Source organism: Eptesicus fuscus, chromosome 5, assembly GCF_027574615.1.
Source record: "Eptesicus fuscus isolate TK198812 chromosome 5, DD_ASM_mEF_20220401, whole genome shotgun sequence".
Lineage (NCBI taxonomy): Eukaryota > Metazoa > Chordata > Mammalia > Chiroptera > Vespertilionidae > Eptesicus > Eptesicus fuscus.
Genome location: NC_072477.1, coordinates 11,337,131 through 11,357,163, shown reverse-complemented (window position 1 = coordinate 11,357,163; position 20,033 = coordinate 11,337,131). Strand labels below are relative to the sequence as shown.

The following is a 20,033-nucleotide window of genomic DNA, read 5'->3' as shown; positions in this document are numbered from 1 at the left end:
TTTTCTTTTTTTCTTTTTCTGTATAACAGAACAAATGGAAGGTTACGTATAGTTTTTTAAAGAAAGACCTTGTCCTGATTTTTTGTTGTTGTTTCCAAATCTTCTCTGTTAAGAACCTTGATATCTTCCAGGGGTACCAGCCTCTTTGCAAGTGCAAATGATGTTATTATGGACAGATGTAGTCCTACCGACAGATAATCCAGCAAATGCTTATTTATCCGCATGAGTTGGGTGAAGGATTAAAATAATGGCTCCCAGCCCTGGTTGCCCATTAGAGTCATCTGAATAATAAGCAACGCCCCCTCCCCACTTTCCCTTAAGCTCTACTCTGTTTTAGAAGAAAGTCCAGATTTTCCTAGGTCTAAAGTGTTATTATTAATATCAATTAAGCTCTACTCTGTTTTAGAAGAAACGTCCAGATTTTCCTATGTCTAAAGTATTAATATCATAATCACTGTATAATATACATAAAATGTGTTAAAAATGGGGTGAATCTGTCATTTTTGGCAGTCCTAGTGTCTTCCCCCCATTTGTCTCTTTCTAATAAAACAGTATGTACAATATGAAAAAAATGTTCAGTCATTTGAGCTTTCCAGTTTGTACTCTGTAAAGACAGGAATTAGTGGTAAATAGCCATATTTTGAAATGGGTAATTGTGACAAATGATGGATTGACATATTATTTATAAATCCCAGGCACTTTAGAGTACATTCTTATTCTGGTTCAATCCAGCTGTTGTCACAACTGTCTGAGTTTTGATATAATAATAGAGTGCTTTTGTTAAAATAAAATCTAATGTATTTTTGGCATTTTTTTCTTCGCAGGCTTTGTTTGAGTATATCTTTCATCATGAAAATGATGTTAAGACTGTAAGTTTTGAATTCATGCTTTTTTATTTTAAGTTTTCTGACTTTGGAGATTTAAATTCTGAAATGTTCTGTTTCCTACCTTTCTTATCTTATAAACAGAATTATTAAAGATTGGAGAATTACTAATATTTTCAAACCCTCTGGATGGACTTTTCATCTGCTAACCCCAATACATATACACTACTCTATAGAACGTGCAATTAAGCAATTTATTTTGTTTTTATTTAGTAAAACCGCAAATTGTTGGTTCCTCTGTTTTCCCTTTTATTCATTAGCTTACTTATTGATTTGTCACTTGATTGGGCTATTCTTTGAACCAGTAATTATTGAGTGCCTATGCATTGGTACTATGATGTGTGCTGGGAATACTGAGAAAGACAGAATCCCTGTATCTATTTTCCACTGGTATGGGCTTGCCACATCATAATTCTGTTCTGGATCAGATTGTTCCATTAAAATATCACTTTACTTTATTTTTTAAATGTATTTTTATTTATTTCAGAGAGGAAGGGAAAGGGAGAGAGAGATAGAAACATCAATGATGAGAGAGAATCATTGATCGGTTGCCTCCTGCACACCCCCAACTGGGTATTGAGCCTGCAACCCGGGCATGTGTCCTTGACTGGAATTGAACCTTGGACCCTTCAGTCCACACGCCGACGCTCTACCCTCTGAGCCGAACCAGCTAGGGCTAAAATGTCATTTTAGATTTTCCCACCAATGTTATTTTCTGAATGGAAGAAGTGATAATGAACCAGAAGCATTTTTTTTTTTTTATGAATGTTTTGCAACTTAGCTGGGGAAAAAAGGGAATTCTGTTTTTCAACATGCTGAAGAAATCAGAGGTGCTTTTACACTGGTTACTTGGGTGGCCTCCAAATTTCTTTGTAAATAAAGTATTTCACACAAATTTAGAGAATATTAGATAAATACTGTAAAATGGTATTTAAATGTCAAGAAAAATCAAGTTGCTCTTCTATGGAAAACTATATTTCTGTCTTTGAATTCTTAATACTTTTTCCATTTGTGGGGAAGCCAATATTAACAAATCTAAAATGGCATGTGGGTGGGTGATTCTGTATTTGTCTATAGACAGATATGGAGAATACTGTAGATAACTTTAGAGAATGTTATGAAGTGATGTTTCAGTGTTAAGGAAAAGTAAAGTTGTCCTATGGAAACTGTTTTTTCTGCCTTGGAGTTCTTAACATCTTCCCTTCCTCCCCTCCCTTTTTGGGGCAATTTGACAGCATTGACAAAATAAAGTTGGTGATTCAGGAATCTTTATTTCTAAATGCTCTTTAATGTCATCATCCTGAAGTTGTCATAACTATACCAATAGTGAAAGGACGACTTTTTTTTTTTTTTTTACATTTTTGGTTGGAGTCCTATTAGGAAAGCAATTGGGGTGCTCAGTTGGACATTTTCACAAACATGATGTGTAGATCTGCTGAAGACTCTGCTTATGGACTTCTATGCATTATGGCTTTTATTTATGATCTTTTCAGCCTTTATTATTGAGATTCTATATTGGTTAATTATTCAAAGGCCCTTAAATATACATAGTCATTTATTTTTAAAAATTGGTACTTTAGAATGAAGATTGCCAGAGGGGAGGAGGTTTGAGGGACTGGGTGAAAAAGTTGAAGGATTTGAGAAGTACAAATTGGTATTACAAAATAGTCATGGGGATGTAAAGTACAGCATAGGGAATAGTCAATGATATTGCAATAACTATATAAGGTGCCAGGTGGGTACTAGAAATATTGGAGGAGCACTTTGTAAAGTATATATGATTGTCTAACCACTATGCTATACCTGAAACTAAGACAAAATAGTATTGAATGTAAACTGTAAATAAAAAAATAAAAAATTGGGACTTTAAAGAAATAATATAGATTTTCTGTCACCACTTAAAAATTTAAAATTGTTAATATGAATCTTATTACTATAATAATTTTGTTTGGTGCTTAAGTTCTTTTCAACATAAGTAAGAAATAAAGAATAGAATTAGTTAAATCAATAGATAATTCTTCAGTGCCTCTTACTTAGCACGGCAGCATATCAGAGCCCGAGAGCTGTGTCCGAAGGGGTGCCTGTCTCAGGGAACATGGGGCTCTTTTGAAATGGTCACCAATGGTTTTGTCTAGTGCAGCCTCAGACTTCATATGAAGAATGATCATTTACATGTATATTTTTATTACTCTATATCAATAATTCATATTAATTTCCTTAATTGGGTTAGCACAAACATGGGGATCCTACTTAGGAGGATGTGTTTCAGGGCCATATGTGAGCAAAATCAGTAGCCTGGAATAAGCACCGAGTCTAGTCTTGGAAAGTTAAAAAATGTAAAAAAGTTAGAATGACATCTTTCTGAAAATAGAAGTCATTAGATTAAACATGAGAGTGAATCTGATCTATTTGCTGGAAGAGATCTTTATAAAGATTAAGTTAAAATTAATGTATGCAGATATTTACTGTACACCCCTGAATTTAGCTGATTGAAAATACGTTTTTCTATGATTTCCAGGGATAATGCTAATTGAAGTTACACTTTTTCCATCATTTTTTTTTTTTGCTTCCATTTTTATTTCTGACTTGGGAAAAAAAGAAAAATAAGCATATGAAAGTTATATGTGTCTTGTTTTTGAATACCTATAGCTTTCAAGTAGAGGTGTTGATTTTTCAAGTCTATTAGAACCCCAGCATGGGGACACCACTTTAAAAAAAAATAGTTTGCATATTTATTTAAAAGTTTCCCCTGGAGCAAGAGAAGATGGGAAACACAAAGAAATGTTATCAGTTTTACAGTAGGAGAGCCAAGGAATATTTCTGGCATTTATTTCAGAAAAAGGTTAATATTAAGAAATGGACAATAATATGGGATATATTCTGAGGTAACAGAACTGAAAATCTAAGTTCCTTTAACTGAAGTGTTGGCCATCATTATGCTAACACTGTTTAAAGAATAAGTTTTTCAACCTTGAGAGAAAGAACAATAAGTGTTACTTAAAAAAATCAGAATTCTCTTTTAACTAATAACCTGAGTTTTTATTCACCAAATCTTTGCATGAGCTTCAAATTTTCTATGAGCTTCAAATCTATGTAAAGATTGATTTGCTTTTCTCTTATCCAAATGGTTTCTACTTCCTCTGTATAAAATTCTCATTCCTGTTTAGTCATTTTTTGCCACATCTTAAATAAACACTAGAAAGAACAAACTAAAAGACACAAGAGAGATGGGAGGAACACATGTAAAATATGAAAGCAACTAAGGGGATTTTTTTCAGTCTGCAGCAAAGGAAAATCTGACCTTTAGAGTTATTGGAATGTGAAGTGATGTCAGAATAATGGAATGAAGGTTTTTGAAGATGATCGTTACCCAAGTACCCCAGCTTCTTCATGATCCTGTTTTCCAAACCCTTTTCTACTTGCTTCCTTGATCTTTTTCTGTTTCTCTGTGTCTCTATTAAAGTGGAGCCTGCGGTTGGACCAGGTTAACACCCTGAAGGCTTGACTAACACTGAATTGGGAGGCGTTTTGGATCATTAGACAGTAGATAAATGGTGGGGAGAGGGTGAAAATGTATGGATTTTTAAAATACCACTTTTGTGCCTTGTATATTAAAATTGTATTCAAATATGTTGTACATCTGCTTCCCTTTAAGCAGTGTTTACTTGTCATCTGCTGTCAGCCCTCTGGTCTGGAACTGATTATTTGGGGAAAATTCCTGGGGCCATCTGGAAACATGAGCAACTTGAGTTGCTGTCTGATTTCTAATGCATGCTTTGATTGATGCAAATTATATGGTTGATTTCATTATTTATTGTTTCTGTTTATTGTTAGAAGAGAAAATCCTAACCTAAAACGACTTGTTTCCCAAGGCCTTGGATCTGGCTGCCCTTTCCACAGAGCATTCTCAGTACAAGGACTGGTGGTGGAAAGTGCAGATTGGAAAATGTTACTACAGGTAAAATTTGATTGTTTGGGAAGGGCTTAGAAGTGGCAACATATTTTAGAGTCTCAAACCTGATAATTTTGGGGGTTGGGAGTGGGAGATAGATTTTTCTCATGAAGAAATATCTTTGGCTTACTTGAGAAAGAATTTACTGAGCAATCACAGGGTGGCACAAAGAACTGACACCTTTAGAATAATATAATTTTAGCCCAGCAGAGATGACCCAGTGGTTGAGCATCAACCTATGAACCAAGAGATCACTCATTCTTTTCCCGATCAGATCACATGCCCAGGTTGCGGCTCAATCCCCAGTGTAGGGCATACAGGAGGCAGCTGATCGATGATTCTCTCATTGATGTTTCTATCTCTCTTTCCCTCTCGCTTCCTCTCTAAATAAACATCCTATATAATAAAAGGCTAATATGCAAATCCACCAAACAGCAGAACAACTGGTTGCTATGACACGCACTGACCACCAGGGGGCAGATGCTCAATGCAGGAGCTGTCCCTTGGTGGTCAGTGCACTCCCACAGGGGAGTGCTGCTCAGCCAGAAGCCCTGAGTCAGGCTCACGGCTGGCGAGCGCAGCAGCGGTGGCAGGAGCCTCTCCCGCCTCTGCAGCAGCACTAAGGATGTCCAACTGCTGGCTTAGGCCCACTCCTTGTGGTGGGGAGCGGGCCTAAGCCGTCAATTGGACATTCCCTGAGCAGGGAGCAGGCCTAAGCCATCAGTCGGACATCCCCTGAGGGCTTCCAGACTGTGAGAGGGCGCAGGCTGGGCTGACAGACCACCCCACCCCCACCCCAAGTGCATGAATTTCATGCACCAGGCCTCTAGTATATATATATTTAAAAAACAAAATGAAACAAGGTAAACTGATTACTGTTACCATCCTTCAATTTTTTAGTTTTCAGGCAGACATTGTGAGGAAAAGGAACTATATAAATGGAACCAAAGGGATGCCTTTTCTTTTAAGACTACTATCTGTTTAGATATTTCACATAGAACTCTAAAGTATTTTTTCCTGTTGTTAGGTTGAGGAAGTATTTTCTGTTAAAAGGTAATTTTAGATCATTGTAACATTAAACTCATGAATATGGTTTCTGAAGACAAGCTTGAAATCTTGAGCGTCTTAGCAAGACCTTCAGAAATCTTTAATAATTAAAGATAAGCACAACTCAGATTCCTTCTGCCATCCATTTAGGATGGCATTTAAATGAGTGTACTTTTTCATATTATCGTTCTCTGTTCCTTAATAGGTTCTCATCTTTATTATGGATATAACATTCACTCATTCATTTACTCTCCCATTAGGGAGCTTCTTCCTTTAAATGATAGTTTCTTACAGGCCAGTGGGGAGAGAGGACAGTAGACAACAGTAAGCCCGGTTCCCACTGTGATGGAAGCAGGCGCAGGTGCAGTGGGAACCTAGAGAAAGCTCCTAATTTCCACTGGGGAGGCCAAGGATGGACTACCAGGCGATGTAGCCCCAAACCGACTTCCGTCTTTCTGCTCCTGACCAGTTAGTTCTTCTGGTCCTTCCTCTGCAGTAGCTTTCACAGTTGCTCCCGTACTACCCAGTCCCACCCATGCCCTCATTCTGGCATTTAGTGTCATTTGTTTGAATCATTACATGAGCTTCTTGCCTGAATTGTCTGCTACTATTTTTTTTTTTTTGGCCTCAATTAGTCTTTCCTGCTGTCCATGCACTGTTGTGAAGCACAGCTCTTGTTGGCTTCTTTGGCTCACGTTCATTACCTTTAGAATGAAGTCTGGGTTTTAGGGGTGGTACCCCAGGTCTTGTCTCAGGCTGCATGTTTGCCCGCATCTCTCATCTCTCCCATTCCTCATTGTGTCCTCCTTTTCAGCTAAGACAGGACAACTTGGCATCCCCCACCATGCTCTGCACTTGCCTGTCTGTGTGCTTATTCTGATAGTTTGCTTCTGTCTGAAATGTCCCATCACCCTCACCTCACCCTGTCGGTCAAAACTTGTCTGTTGCTTCCTCCCTGAAACTACCTTGGTTCGCTCCTCCTCTGAGCTCTCCAAGCACCTTTTGTTCTCATTGCCATGATACCAAGTTTACCTGTGAGCATATTTTATTTCAGTCTTTATTGGTGCCTTTGGGACATGGTTGTTATCTTCACTTTTGCATCTTCTTACCATCATGAAATGAGCATGCAGTTGGTGCTTGACAATTATTGAATTAAATTGCGGAGAAAACGTTGGCAGTTGGTGGGGATTATCTCTGGACTCTGATTCTGACATTGGCCTGTGTTCATGAATTTGACTGATGTTTTCATTATACTTGCTGTGTACATGGCCCACTCCATTTCCTTTGCACAAGAACCCAGGAGGTACATTCCTTTTGCTAGTACTAGAAGAAATGAGCTCCTAAGGGTGCAGTAATAAAAGACTTCCTTTTCTTTGGTTTCTGGGTATCTCAGTATCTCTGATTGCTTTGGTTTTTAATTGGTTTATCCTTCCATCTCCTTGGTTTTTTTTAAAAGTTATTTCTGTTTTCATATTTTTGTTTATATGTGTTTTTTTTTTCTGTAATCCCTTTGCAATCATTTTTGGAAAGAGACAACTTACTAGATAAAAATATACAGACTCGCCCTAATCGGTTGGCTCAGTGGATAGAGCGTCGGCCTGTGGACTGAAAGGTTCCAGGTTCGATTCTGGTCAAGGGCATGTACCTTGGTTGTGGGCACATCCCCAGTAGGAGGTGTGCAGGAGGCAGCTGTTCGATGTTTCTCTCTCATTGATGTTTCTAACTCTCTATCCCTCTCCCTTCCTCTCTGTAAAAAATCAATAAAATATAAAAAAATAAAATAAATAAAAATAAAAATACACAGACTCTCGTGAATAATGAGGTGTTCATGGAAGTCAGTGATGAACTTCAGCCATGTGTTTCAGACTTGCATGTTTAGTTCAAGTTATGTACATAAATATGCTGTTTTCCAGAACTTTTAGCATCTTTGGTAAAATTTTATAACTACTCCTTATAAAAGTTGTGAAATCTTTGAGAACGGGGGGCTTCTGTTGTATCATATATCCTCTAACTTTAGGCCAGTTTTTTTTGGGATCACTTTTAACCCCCTTAATCCTGTGTCTTCCAGTAGCTATTGGGGTAGAGCTACACCAATGCTTGAGGCTTAGGAAAGAGATCAAAGCTATCTTTTCTAGCCTTTAAGTGAAAGTAGCACAGTGGAACATACTGTGTGTTGTCCTGACTTTATTTCACAAAATAAAAGCAATATTAAAGTGCCTAAGGAGCTCTTAGAAGGCTCGGGGGGTGGGAGGAGGAGGAGTTATAAGAAAGCCCAACAAACGTAATTAAAGACAGGCTGAGTATGCTGTAATGATTGAGTTAGTGGTAATGAAATGTTTCCCGGGCAGAAGAGGTGGGTGCTGACACCAGGGAAGTTACAGTTAGGCAAGGAACAAATCTCACAGTGGTAGGCTAGGACAGTCAGCATCAGACACCAAAAGAGGAAAAGAAAATGTTTCTAGAATAACAAAATGGTATAGCTATCAACTCAAGTGGCTGTTAGTACTTACATCAAAATTGTTTAAAAATGGTTTTAAAATTGGGATTTTTGTCTCAGAGCAAATGATGTTTTCTAAGAAAAGGGTATCCTTTAGTTCTTCCAGTAAAATAGAGACTCTAAGCATTTATCCAGGTCACTTGCCATATGTCCCGCTGATCATAAGCTCTCTGGGCGGTGAACCCGTATGACCTGGCTCACCAGCAGCTATTGGTCCTGCTGTGCCTAGACTGCAGCAGACTCTACACAGCATTTGAGGGTTAGATAGACAGTGAATATGGGAACTAGACAATGTTTTACTAAACTATATAAACTACATGTTAATATTAATATATGTGTGTGTGGGGGGGGACATTACCTTCTTTTTACGTGCTTACTCTTACAAATGTTATTTGTCTCTGTCCATATCCTTAGGGTATGAATGCATAGTAGAGTATTTATTTTTAAGATGCATGCCTAATTTTTTAATGGCTTTTCTTAGGTTAGGAATGTATCGCGAAGCAGAAAAGCAGTTTAAATCAGCTCTGAAGCAGCAGGAAATGGTAGATACATTTCTCTACTTGGCAAAAGTAAGTGTTCCTAATCTGAGTGGAATATGCCTCCTCAGAACTGTGTAAATTCTGGCCAGCGCATGGGGAGAGTTGCTAGTTTCTTCAGGAATATTTTGGCAAGCTAATACCTTCAGACATAACTTATTTTTCTTTTTAGCAAGGGAAAATGTGAGACCATATAGAGAAGAACTATTTCAGGAGAAATTGATGAAAAATAAGAAAACCCCTTTGGAAGATTGCCCATTAGAGCAGAAGAAAATATCACGGGCTTACCACCCTTATGGGTGCAGGCTCCATAGAGCCCCCCCTCCCCTTTTTTTTAACAACACACTGTCTCCCACCTAAGCAGACTGCTAAACAAGGGTTGTTCTTATATAGGTCCTTTACTTCTTGGCTCTGCTGTGATAACAAAAACAGTATTTCCCATGTGTGGACCACCTACTCAGTGTAAGGAATTGTATCAGCTCTGTTCCATACGCATTTCATTTAACCCCTAGAGCAACTCCACAAGGTAGGTTTCAGTATGTCCTTTGTGCTCTTAAGGAAAAGGAGGTCTGGGAGGGTCAGTGAGATTTCAGGGTCACCTGGCTGTTGAGAGCCAGCATTCAGGCCCAGGACTTTCTGATTCCGGAGCCTACTCCCTGCCTCATACTAGAATCTCAGTATTGGGGTAAAGTTACTTCTTGACCCTCACCAAGGCTACTTTGAACGATACATTTGATGAATTGGTGGCTATGATGTCATCGTGCCGTACCTCTAAGAATTTTTTCAATTGTAAAGAGTGGTGAAGGAGGTTGAAAAGAAGATGAGATATACACGGAAGGGCTACTACTCGTAAATAGGCATTAAACATTAGCATACTGAAAAAAACAAATGGAAGCTGTGTTGTGAACTTAGTGTGCTCATCTTAGTGCGTGTACAGTGCTTCCAAACATGTTTGAACTGTCTGGTATCTAAATCTACTGCACCTTATATAGTAAACTTCAACTCTTAAAGAAGTTACTAAGACTCACAGTAGACTTAAACTTTTCTGACAGCTTGAAATTAAAATTCAGGTCCTACTATTTGACTACTATCTTGTTGATAACCACTCACCACATGGTTAAGAAATGTACTTTTAATTTTAACTATTGTTAACTATATAGTTTGACTTATTTTTCCATAAGTTAATTTGTTTAAATCCATTGTCTGCATGACTGTATAGAGGTAAAATTTAATTATTCTTTTAATATATGAAGGAATGATTGTTAGCTAATAGGGATCAGCAGATTTTAGGAACAGAATTATTATAATTCTAGATGGTTAATTTAAAAATAATTATTCAATATTTTATATTACTTAGCATATTAAATTATATAATTTATTATATTTTAAAAAGAAGTTTAAAAAATATATAAGGTAAAAGTTGAAAAATTTTTCACCCATACTTGCTCTCTAGTCTTATATTTTGGTAATAAACACTGTAAACAGTTTTCTGTGTATCTATTTGGGCCTCTTCAAAGCACAAACTGGCTGTGGAGGAAGAAATAGAGGACCATGGTCATGAAGGAAAAAAGCCATAATCTTATGTTTCTATACATAAAATAATTCTCTAATTTAGAGATTCCTTTTAAATATGTGGGTTATTCATGCTAATATCCTGATTGCTAATTAAGTGAAAGCCATCAAGTGCCAACTCTCTCAACATCCTGACCACACTCCTCACAAATCTGTTTCCCCTCTATATTTTTAAAATTATTGATTAAGGTATTACATATGTGTCCTTATTCCCCCCATTGTCCCCCCCCTGCCATCCCCCGTTCATGCCCTCACCCCCTGGTGTCTGTGTCCATTGGTTATGCTAATATGCATGCATACAAGTCTGAGGGTCCTTTTCCAAAACCACCGTCTCCACAAGCTCTCCCCTGCTGCTCTTTCTCAGCGCCTGTTCCCTTCTTTCTCCTGTGTCTTCAACTTCAGTCTCATAATTGATTCTTTTGGCCAACCTGTAGACATAGTCATGTCTTCTATCCTAAAAAGAGTTTCCCTTGATCCTTGTCTACTCACTGCTCAGTCTTTGTGACAATAATAAGCCCACAATAAGCATTTGTTGAAGGAATAAATGAGTGAATGCTTCATATACAACATGTGGAGATAAAATGATAACATCATTATTGGAAATCCTACACAATTTTTACTGTAATATCTAGGAGATAATTTGTTACTAAGCAATTATGTAACAGATTGTCATAAGAAATACTATATTATTTTAAGAACCAGTACTTTTACTGAAATGTATCTTGGTTTTAGGTTTACACCTCATTGGATCAACCTGTGACTGCTTTAAACCTTTTCAAACAAGGCTTAGATAAGTTTCCAGGAGAAGTAACCCTACTTTGTGGAATTGCCAGGATCTATGAGGTGAGGTCCATAGTATTCAAAAAGTTGATGTAAAATTGAGGTTATAAGTTTCTTAAGTAAGCTCATTGTCCTGTGGGGTCCTAGCAAGAAGAACAATTTATAAAACCAGGACTGCTGGCCTGTAGTTTACCAACAGAGTAAGAGATTTTAGTGTATTTTAGTAAGAGATTTTAGTGTAAAGCTGACTTTTTCTTAAGCAATATTTCAAACATACATAAATGTATAGAGAATGGTATGAAATAGGGATTTAAATTAGTTTCTATAGATTGCTAGTTGTCCCAGTACATTTATTGTACATTTATGGACCTTTTCCTAAGGTCTATAATGTCAACTATAATTTTTTTTCTATATATGGTAGACATGATTGGGGGCCTTCTATTCTGTCCTGTTGGTCTGTTTGTCTAACCTTATGCCAATATTATACCATCTTAATTACTGTGGTTTTATAAAACTTACTATTTGGTAGGGCACTTTGTTCATCATTATCAGGAATGTTTTGGCTATTTTGGACTTTGCTTACTTTTTATAAATTTTAGCAGTCATGTTGTCAAATTCCATGAAAAGTCCCATTGAGATATCCTCCCTGCTGCCTAATTACTTTAGCTTTACAATAATTCCCCATACCTATGCTTCTTCACAATTGGTTATTCTTGGCCCTTTGCTCTCCCATATTGATTTTAGGACTGACTTGTCAAGAACCATTAAAAATAACTGTGCAGGGATAGTGATTGGACTTGAGTTGAATTCAAGAGTGAGGGGGTGGGGTGGGCTATCTCTCCCCCACTCTCAATATGTCTCCTTTCATTTTGATCTCTTTTTTGTTTTGCAGCACATATTTTGTCATTATCTCATAAAGATGTTTTGTTGGGGGTCTCCAAAACCACCCTGAATTTGGGTGATTTGTTAGAAAGGTCTAACGCAAAGGGAAGAGGCACCTGGGGCAGAGTTCAGAGGAAAGCAGGCATGAGCTTCCAAGAGTCCTCCCCCCAGGGACCTACACAGGACACACCTGATTCTTTCAGCCACAGGCTATGACCACGTGTGCCAAGCCGTGTCTATCAGGGAAGCACGTTGGAGACTTGGTGTACAAGGTTATTACTAGGGGCTGGTCATATAGGCACCCGCTGCCTATCACGTACCCAAATCCCAGACTCCCAAAAGTCAAACACGTGTTCAGCAAAAACGACATTGTTTGCACAGTGTAGGTGAGGTGACCACTCTTATTTGGGAAAGTTTTATATCAGTGTAGGGAACTAGCCAAGTTCTGAGATGCCGCCCAGGGGCCAACCTTGTAAGCCGACCTTTCTAGGAATAACAGTCTCAGACCTGCTATGCTAATTTTTTCTGCACAGATGTATTCCTGCGTATAACTATGATTGGAATCCTTTTTTCTATTGTATTTTCTGTTTGATTATTTCTGGTTAGTAGGAATGCATTAATTTTTAAAAGTAGATTTGATACTAGCAACCTGGCTAAATACTCTTTAAATTTTAATTCCTTATCCACAGGTTCTCTTAAAATTTCTAAGTAATAAAATAATCATCAGCTACAAATGGTTTCATTTCTTCAATTATTTTACCAAACTAAAAAATATCTTATTGTTTAGGACTTCCAATGTAGTATTTAATAGAAGCACCTCTGTTCTCTTTTAAATGCCTTGAAATGCTAGTTATGATATTGTAAAAATTATTTTGTTAGAAAAAGAGTGGAAAATATTAATAGTTTCTATATCTGGCTAGTAGTATATGAATGATTTTTATTTTTGGTTTTACAGTTTCAATATTTTCCAGATTTTTTGTAATGAACACGCATCACTTTAAAAAAAGAAAAACAGTAGTATTTTTGAATTGTCTGGAAAGGTTGTTTTTGAAATACAGTTTTGATAAACATGTAAATAGAAAACTTTGATCATTCCATAAAAATTCTGTATCTCTGTATCTCTACGTGTGTGACTCTACATTGAACAGAATTTTGACCAAGAAGCTTGGGAAGGCAGGGTAATAAATTGGGCTGTGAACCCAGTGGCATTCGTGCACAGGGTTGACCGTCCCGATGCTCTTGCACTTCATGCTCTGCCTTCTCACATCCCAGTCCTTCTGCTGGTCTTCCTTAGGCAGGAAGTGCTGGCAGAGAGCCCGAGAGAACACGGACACCTGGTCAGAGTTCCCTCCACGCCTCTGTGATAGTCACTGCTGCCATGGCTGCGATAGGGCGCAGACCCTTTAACCAGCTACCTTCTTCCTTGCCCTGCTTCGCGTTGGCCAGGAGTTGGAGGAACATAGCCTGTTATGCGGCACAGGGGAGGGCTTGGTGAGGAAAGGAGAATTTCGCTTCGCACTCAGAGGAAGGAAGATGTCGAGAGGAAAGCGTCTTTGTGGGGACAGTGCCATGCGCATGTAGGGTGATCAGGACTAAGCACAGACCTGAGCTGGTCGGATGCAGCATTCCCCTTGAATTTACAGTTCATTTCCCTTGGCGCATAGTTTACGGCACGAAGACTTCCAGCGTGTCCTTTTTCTCTTTACGTGACAGTGGCTTTGGCGTTCACTAGTGAAGTTTGTCCTAGCATCGCAGCCTAAGCTGCACGTGGCGGTAGAGATGTTTTGTATGTACAGCAGCTGTGCTCCGGTCTCAGCCCCTCACTTCACCCAGGCCTGTGCCCATGACACCCCCTCCGCGGCCCTTCTGAAGCAGCACCCTCCCGTCTCCTCACCCTGCTCTGTTTTTCTCTCCATCCCTGTCCTTGCCCAACATCACATCACATGTGTGTTCATTTGTTGTTCTTCCCTACTGGATGCAGTCTCCTTGAGGATAGCAACTTTATCTTTTTAGTTTATATTGTGTCCCCAGGGCCTAGAAGAGTCTGGTAGATTCTTAATAAATATTTACTGAATGGGAGAATGTAAACCAGTTAGAAAGTAATATCTTGGCAATATCAGTCAATTATTGCTCTTCTGCCCTGACCGGTTTGGCTCAGTGGATAGAGTGTCGGCCTGCAGACGGAAGGGTCCCAGGAGGCAGCTGATTGATGTTTCTCTCTCATCGATGTTTCTAGCTCTCTATCCCTCTCCCTTCCTCTCTGAAAAAAAAAAAAAATCAATAAAATATATTTAAAAAAATGATTGCTCTTCTGTCTTGATGGAGAATAGGAAATGAACAATATCTCATCGGCCTCCGAATACTACAAGGAAGTTTTGAAACAGGACAACACTCACATGGAGGCCATTGCATGCATTGGGAGCAACCATTTTTATTCTGATCAACCAGAAGTCGCCCTCCGCTTCTACAGGTGAGTTCCACCTTCAGTGTGTGAGACTCCTTTCCTGTGGAATATTGGCGAGACAGTAACCAAGAGGGAATGCAAATGTAGAGAAATAGTGGATAAGCCATGGCTTTATGAGACTAGAAACTCCAACACCCAAGTGTTTTATGAGCATTAAAAGTGACCTCTAAAAATTTGGAAATGCACAGATATTTGGCACCTTGTAGAAACACCCCCCAATAACCACCTGAGTGTTTAACCCTGTGGCATTGTACGAATTAGCCATTTTGTCATTGACCGGTAACAGTTCTATGGCTGCTGGAAGCTCCTCCCCCCATCTCTGCCTTCATTCATACCACTCTGTGTAATGTAACGGCCTTGAAGCTGAGATGGGGTGAGATTTGCAAAGAGAAGCAGGCCCCAGGTCCTGAGCCCCAATGGGGACCTGAAACAGCGTCCCGTGTTTTGTGAAGTATTGTCAACTTTGGCCCAAAAACTTTTTCAGTCTAAATGAATCCTGTTCTCTGGTTTTCTTTTGAGCACAGACTTATTTTATCCTACAGCTTGTTTCTGGATGAATTTTTAAATGTTGATTTCCTCTTCAGCCCTTAGGTAATATACAAGGAGGTAACTGGCAACTGGCGAGAGTTCTTCCCAGATACATATAAGCGATAATATCGATGCTGTTTGTCTCACACAGCTGACTGTCCCCCTGCCCCCAAGCGGGTCATGGGTTCCTCAGGGCAGCTGGCCTGGATTTCATTTGCTTATTTGAGCTCTTGTGCTTTGTTCTGTGGGATTAATGATGCGTAGAAGCAAATGGGCTTCTTGAGCTGTCGCGGTCTTGTCTTCGGTGGGAGCCCGTTGGAGGTCGGTAGATGCAGCTAAACTACAAAATACTTATCGCCAAAAACAGGACCCAACTCAGCTGAAAACGTGGAAGTAAATGCTAAATATCCTCAAATTAGATTAGGAGGTTTAGGAGCTTACCTATGGGTACGAAAGTGTTATGAAGCAAAAATGTGTGGGTTTTACTTTATGTGACTATTTTTGTCTTATTTTGATTCTCTAACCAAGCTTTTTGGAGAGAAAAAAACTTAGATAAGTTGTGTCTGACCTTGCCTCTGGACACAGTTCCCATAACGGGTACCATTAAAAAAAGGCATGCTTTTGTATTTGCTTTGATATTTTTTTCATAAACTGCAATACTTTCTACTTCTGTTTGGGGGTGTTAAAATTATAAAATAAATTCACTTCTAACTTTGTAAAAAATACATGTGTCTGAACATTTGTAAAGTTGGTCTGGCACCGAAACATGTCTTCTCTTCTCAAAAAGGCGCCTCCTGCAGCTGGGGGTTTATAACTGCCAGCTCTTCAACAACCTGGGGCTCTGCTGCTTCTACGCCCAGCAGTACGACATGACTCTGACCTCATTCGAGCGGGCCCTTTCTCTGGCCGAAAACGAAGAAGAGGCAGCTGATGTCTGGTACAACCTGGGACATATAGCTGTGGTATGTTGTTCCTCTCACACAACTTCTGTCGTACAAAAGGTGGCGCAAGTCAGTCTGAAGGCCTTCTCAGGAATTGTGAATCCGGGCTTGGCAGCAGTCTTAGGTAGCAATGTGGAGGTTTCTAAGAGTCACCATCCTCACTTTATATTCCCAGTTAAATCCTCTCCCATACAATTCCCCGCTTGACTCCCGTGATTGGCACTCGTTGCTCAGACGGGAGGAGGTGGCAGGAGGAAGCGTGTGGGTCGGTGTGTGCGGAAACGTGCGTTTCTTTTGCAGGGAGTGGGAGACACGAGTCTGGCCCACCAGTGCTTCAGGCTGGCTCTGGTCAACAACAACCACCACGCCGAGGCCTACAACAACCTGGCCGTGCTGGAGATGCGGAAGGGCCACGTGGAACAGGTCGGCGCCCTGCCCTGCACAGTGGACAGGCTGCTGTCTCCCAAGAAAAGCTGTCCCGGCAGCACCTCCGCAGGCTGTAATTTAACAGGGAGCCTGGGTCTGAATCCCAGCCCGTCACGCGTTAGTGATGTGACCTGGCACGAGTCACGTGTCTCCGAAACAGAGCACCTGGTTTATCAGGACAGACCTGCAGCCCCCAGTCTTCCCTGTCTTAGGGAAATGTTGTACCTGCTCAAGCCAGAATGCTGGGGGCACCCTGGAAACCTCTTGTTCGGACTGCCTCTCCTGCCACCCCATGTCCCCAGCATGGTCGACAAGCCCTTGTCAGGCCGACCTCCAAGCCTCGTCCCGAACCCGGCCACCTTCCTCCCCCACCACCCTCTCCCACCTCCTGCCTGGACCAATACAAGAGTCTCCTTGCTGGTCTTTTTGTTTTCAAGTCAGCAAGTGAGTGTGCCCTCTAAGACATCCTCCTCAGGACAGCCGCAGGGATTTTAAAAAAACAAACAAGGTTATTTTATTACTACTTCACTGAGCATCCTTCAGAGGCTTTCTCTTTTCACTGGAAGTAAAACCTGGACTTCAGCCCTTGGCCTAGGAGGCCCGTGGAACGTGTCCGCTGGCTCCCTCTCAGACCACACCTTTTGCCACTGCGCAGTCCCCTCCTTTTCCACGGTTTTGCTTTCTTCGGTTTCAGTTACTCGCGCTCAACCATGGTCCTAAAACGTTCAATGGGAAGTTCCAGGAATAACAATTTATGAGTCTTAAATTGAGCGCCATCCTGAGTGCGATCCCTCTCTGTCCTGCCCAGGACGGGAATCATCCCTCTGTCCAGTGTATCCACGCTGCACATCAGTCACTTAGCTGTCTCAGTTATCAGATTGGTTATGAGAGAGAGAGAGAGAGAGAGAGAGAGAGAGAGATGACATTTATATAATGTATAGTGTCATAATTGTTCTATTTTACTATTGTTGTTAACCTCTTACTGTGCCTAATTTATAAATTAAACTTTATCATCGATAGGTATGTATGAGGAAAACATAGAATGTACAGGGTTTGGTACTGTCCCTGGTTTCAGGCATCCGCTGGGGGTGTTGGAGCATTCCCCCGTGGATGAGGGAGGACTGCTGCACACCTTTCATACCGGCTTCTGGACCCGTTAGCTGCCTTGCTGCGCTGCAGACCTGCAGGGACTGTCCTTACTTTAGGGCCTTCGGAAAGTTCTTGCAGATCCTGCAGTGACTTTTCTTTTTGTCACTGAGGTCTCAGCTTCATCCCCTCCTTAGAAAGGCCATCTTGCACTTCAGTGTCAAGGAGACCCTCAGGCACTGGAAGGAGAATAATAAACTGCTTGCCCACTGCCACCCAGCACAGAGCGTGGAGCTTTGAAATTTGCTGTGGCGTTTAGGTGTGTTTGTTGTTGTATTAGAGAACAGGTCATTAGGAGCCCACTAGCCCAGCCAACAGCAACACACACTGGATTAACAAGACTTTTTTTTTTTTTTTTTTAACATTGAGAGGATTATATTTTGAGTTGTCATATTGAAATATAAACTTTACAAGAACAGCGGTTCTCAAATAACAATCTACTCTAAGTTTTCAGTTCCCTTATTTTCTCCATATTTTGAAACATTTTAGTATTAATCTAGTTTTGGAAAATAGTAAGTTGTATTTCATGAGGAATGTCATCTGTATTTATCACATCATATTTATTAAGGTCCTATCCTGGGTAAAGGATTCTTTACCAAAATAAATAAATAAATAAATAAAAGATAAATAAATAAATAAAAATAAAAATATCACAAATACCGTGCTGACATCTGCTCAGATACCTTTGGTTTTTCTTTTCTTTCCACAGGCAAGAGCACTGTTGCAAACTGCGTCATCTTTGGCACCCCACTTGTATGAGCCGCATTTTAATTTTGCAACAATCTCTGATAAGGTATTCTCTTTCTACAGCATTTTGGTTTAAAAAAAATACAGATAAATAAGGGCATTCCTGAAAGAAATGATTTTTTAAACACAATTATTATATACACGTATGTCTTCCCTTAACGAACAGTGTAATAAACTTTAAAGAACGTTATCACCGAATATTGCCTAAACTTAATACCTTTATGGATTGCAGAAGAATTATTTTATGTTTTAAGATATGACATTTAGTCATTAAAAATATACTCATTAAGGAGCTTCTGGGTTTGGGAAGGATTCAGTAATTGGCATTTACAGCAAGGAAATCATTTATATAATTGGTTATTTTCTTTTTCTCATATTTTTTCAAGTCAGAATTGTTATCTAGGTGAAAAAATTCTAAATCCCAAATAGCATAATCAAGCAATTTACCCTTAGGAACCCTTTGAGTTTGGACTCGTATGTCTTGTTTTGACTCCCTTACTCATTTTTCGGGAGTTTTATTGTGTGGTCTTAATCCTGGTCTTTCTTGCAGATTGGAGATCTACAGAGAAGCTATGTTGCTGCTCGGAAGTCTGAGGCCGCGTTTCCAGATCACGTGGACACCCAGCACTTAATTAAACAGTTAAAGCAGCATTTTGCTATGCTCTGATTGCTCCTGAGACCAACTGTATTTTTATGATGGGGCATTATATGAGGGAAGAAGTAATGTGTTTATTTACATGTGAATACAAACCTGTGCTTGATCTTAGTGAGGGAGTTTAAACAAGAATGTAAATTAAAACTTGTATAATAACTTTATAATATTACAAAAGCAGGATTTCAGCATTTGTAAGTAGATCATGAAGCCTTCTCCCACATTATATAATAGATGTTTATTTATAATGTTTATAAAACATTTTCATAAATTTCCTCAAAGTTTTATAAATGTACCTTTTTACTGTTCTTAAGCTTGCCATTAGCTATCATGTAGCTAAAGAGGTCTGAAATTTGCCTTTAAAATTACACTTTTGTGGCTAAAAGTGTGTACATTTACCCTAATTAGAGATTTCTTTAAAGTATTTATCAGATACTTTGTGAGAAACTCTACCTTTTCTTATACATTATGCTTTAAAATAAATCAGTGTGTAAAACACCATCATTCTGTTATTTTTTGTGAGATCTTATTTCAGGGAGTTCAGATAAAAACATCTTTCAGAAGTCAGTAATCTTAGAAATCAAGTCATCATTTTAATTTTATTTGAAATGATGCACCACCACGTTGGTTTTGTTCCTGAGAAGCTATTTTTGGGCTGTCACACTGTTAGTGTCAGAACATGAGGGTTAGAAATGGGGTCACAGGCCAGGAGTCCCACCTGTGCTCAGCCCTGGCAGGTCAGGCCAGGTCCCAGTTCTGTGCGTTGTAAATCCCGGACAGGCCCCGAACTGTGTTAGAGGAGCTCTTCTTAAAGTGTTTGTTCAAGGTCGTGTGTCAAGGGGACAGGACGCTCAAATGTGCGTTTTGGATTTTGGAATCTGTCCATGTTATTTTTCATTTCTTAACTTCATGAAAACTATTTTATAGATGCTTATTCCTTTGTGTAAATAGTACTGCCTAGCTGACAGAACAAGACCAT

General features: G+C 39.5%; 1 protein-coding gene across 1 annotated transcript in view; it reads left to right on the top strand.

Annotated features, from left to right (window-relative positions):
- The window catches only part of TTC8 (tetratricopeptide repeat domain 8), a 35,210-nt gene extending 15,684 nt beyond the window's left edge, over window positions 1–19,526 (top strand). The window contains exons 6-14 of the mRNA XM_008148411.3: window positions 825–869; window positions 4,757–4,842; window positions 8,862–8,949; window positions 11,221–11,331; window positions 14,481–14,620; window positions 15,930–16,104; window positions 16,384–16,506; window positions 18,365–18,448; window positions 18,953–19,526. Of these exons, the coding sequence (XP_008146633.1) occupies window positions 825–869; window positions 4,757–4,842; window positions 8,862–8,949; window positions 11,221–11,331; window positions 14,481–14,620; window positions 15,930–16,104; window positions 16,384–16,506; window positions 18,365–18,448; window positions 18,953–19,069 (969 nt within the window). The 3' untranslated portion in view covers window positions 19,070–19,526. The remainder of the gene's footprint in view (window positions 1–824; window positions 870–4,756; window positions 4,843–8,861; window positions 8,950–11,220; window positions 11,332–14,480; window positions 14,621–15,929; window positions 16,105–16,383; window positions 16,507–18,364; window positions 18,449–18,952) is intronic.
- Window positions 19,527–20,033: the final 507 nt, after the last annotated feature.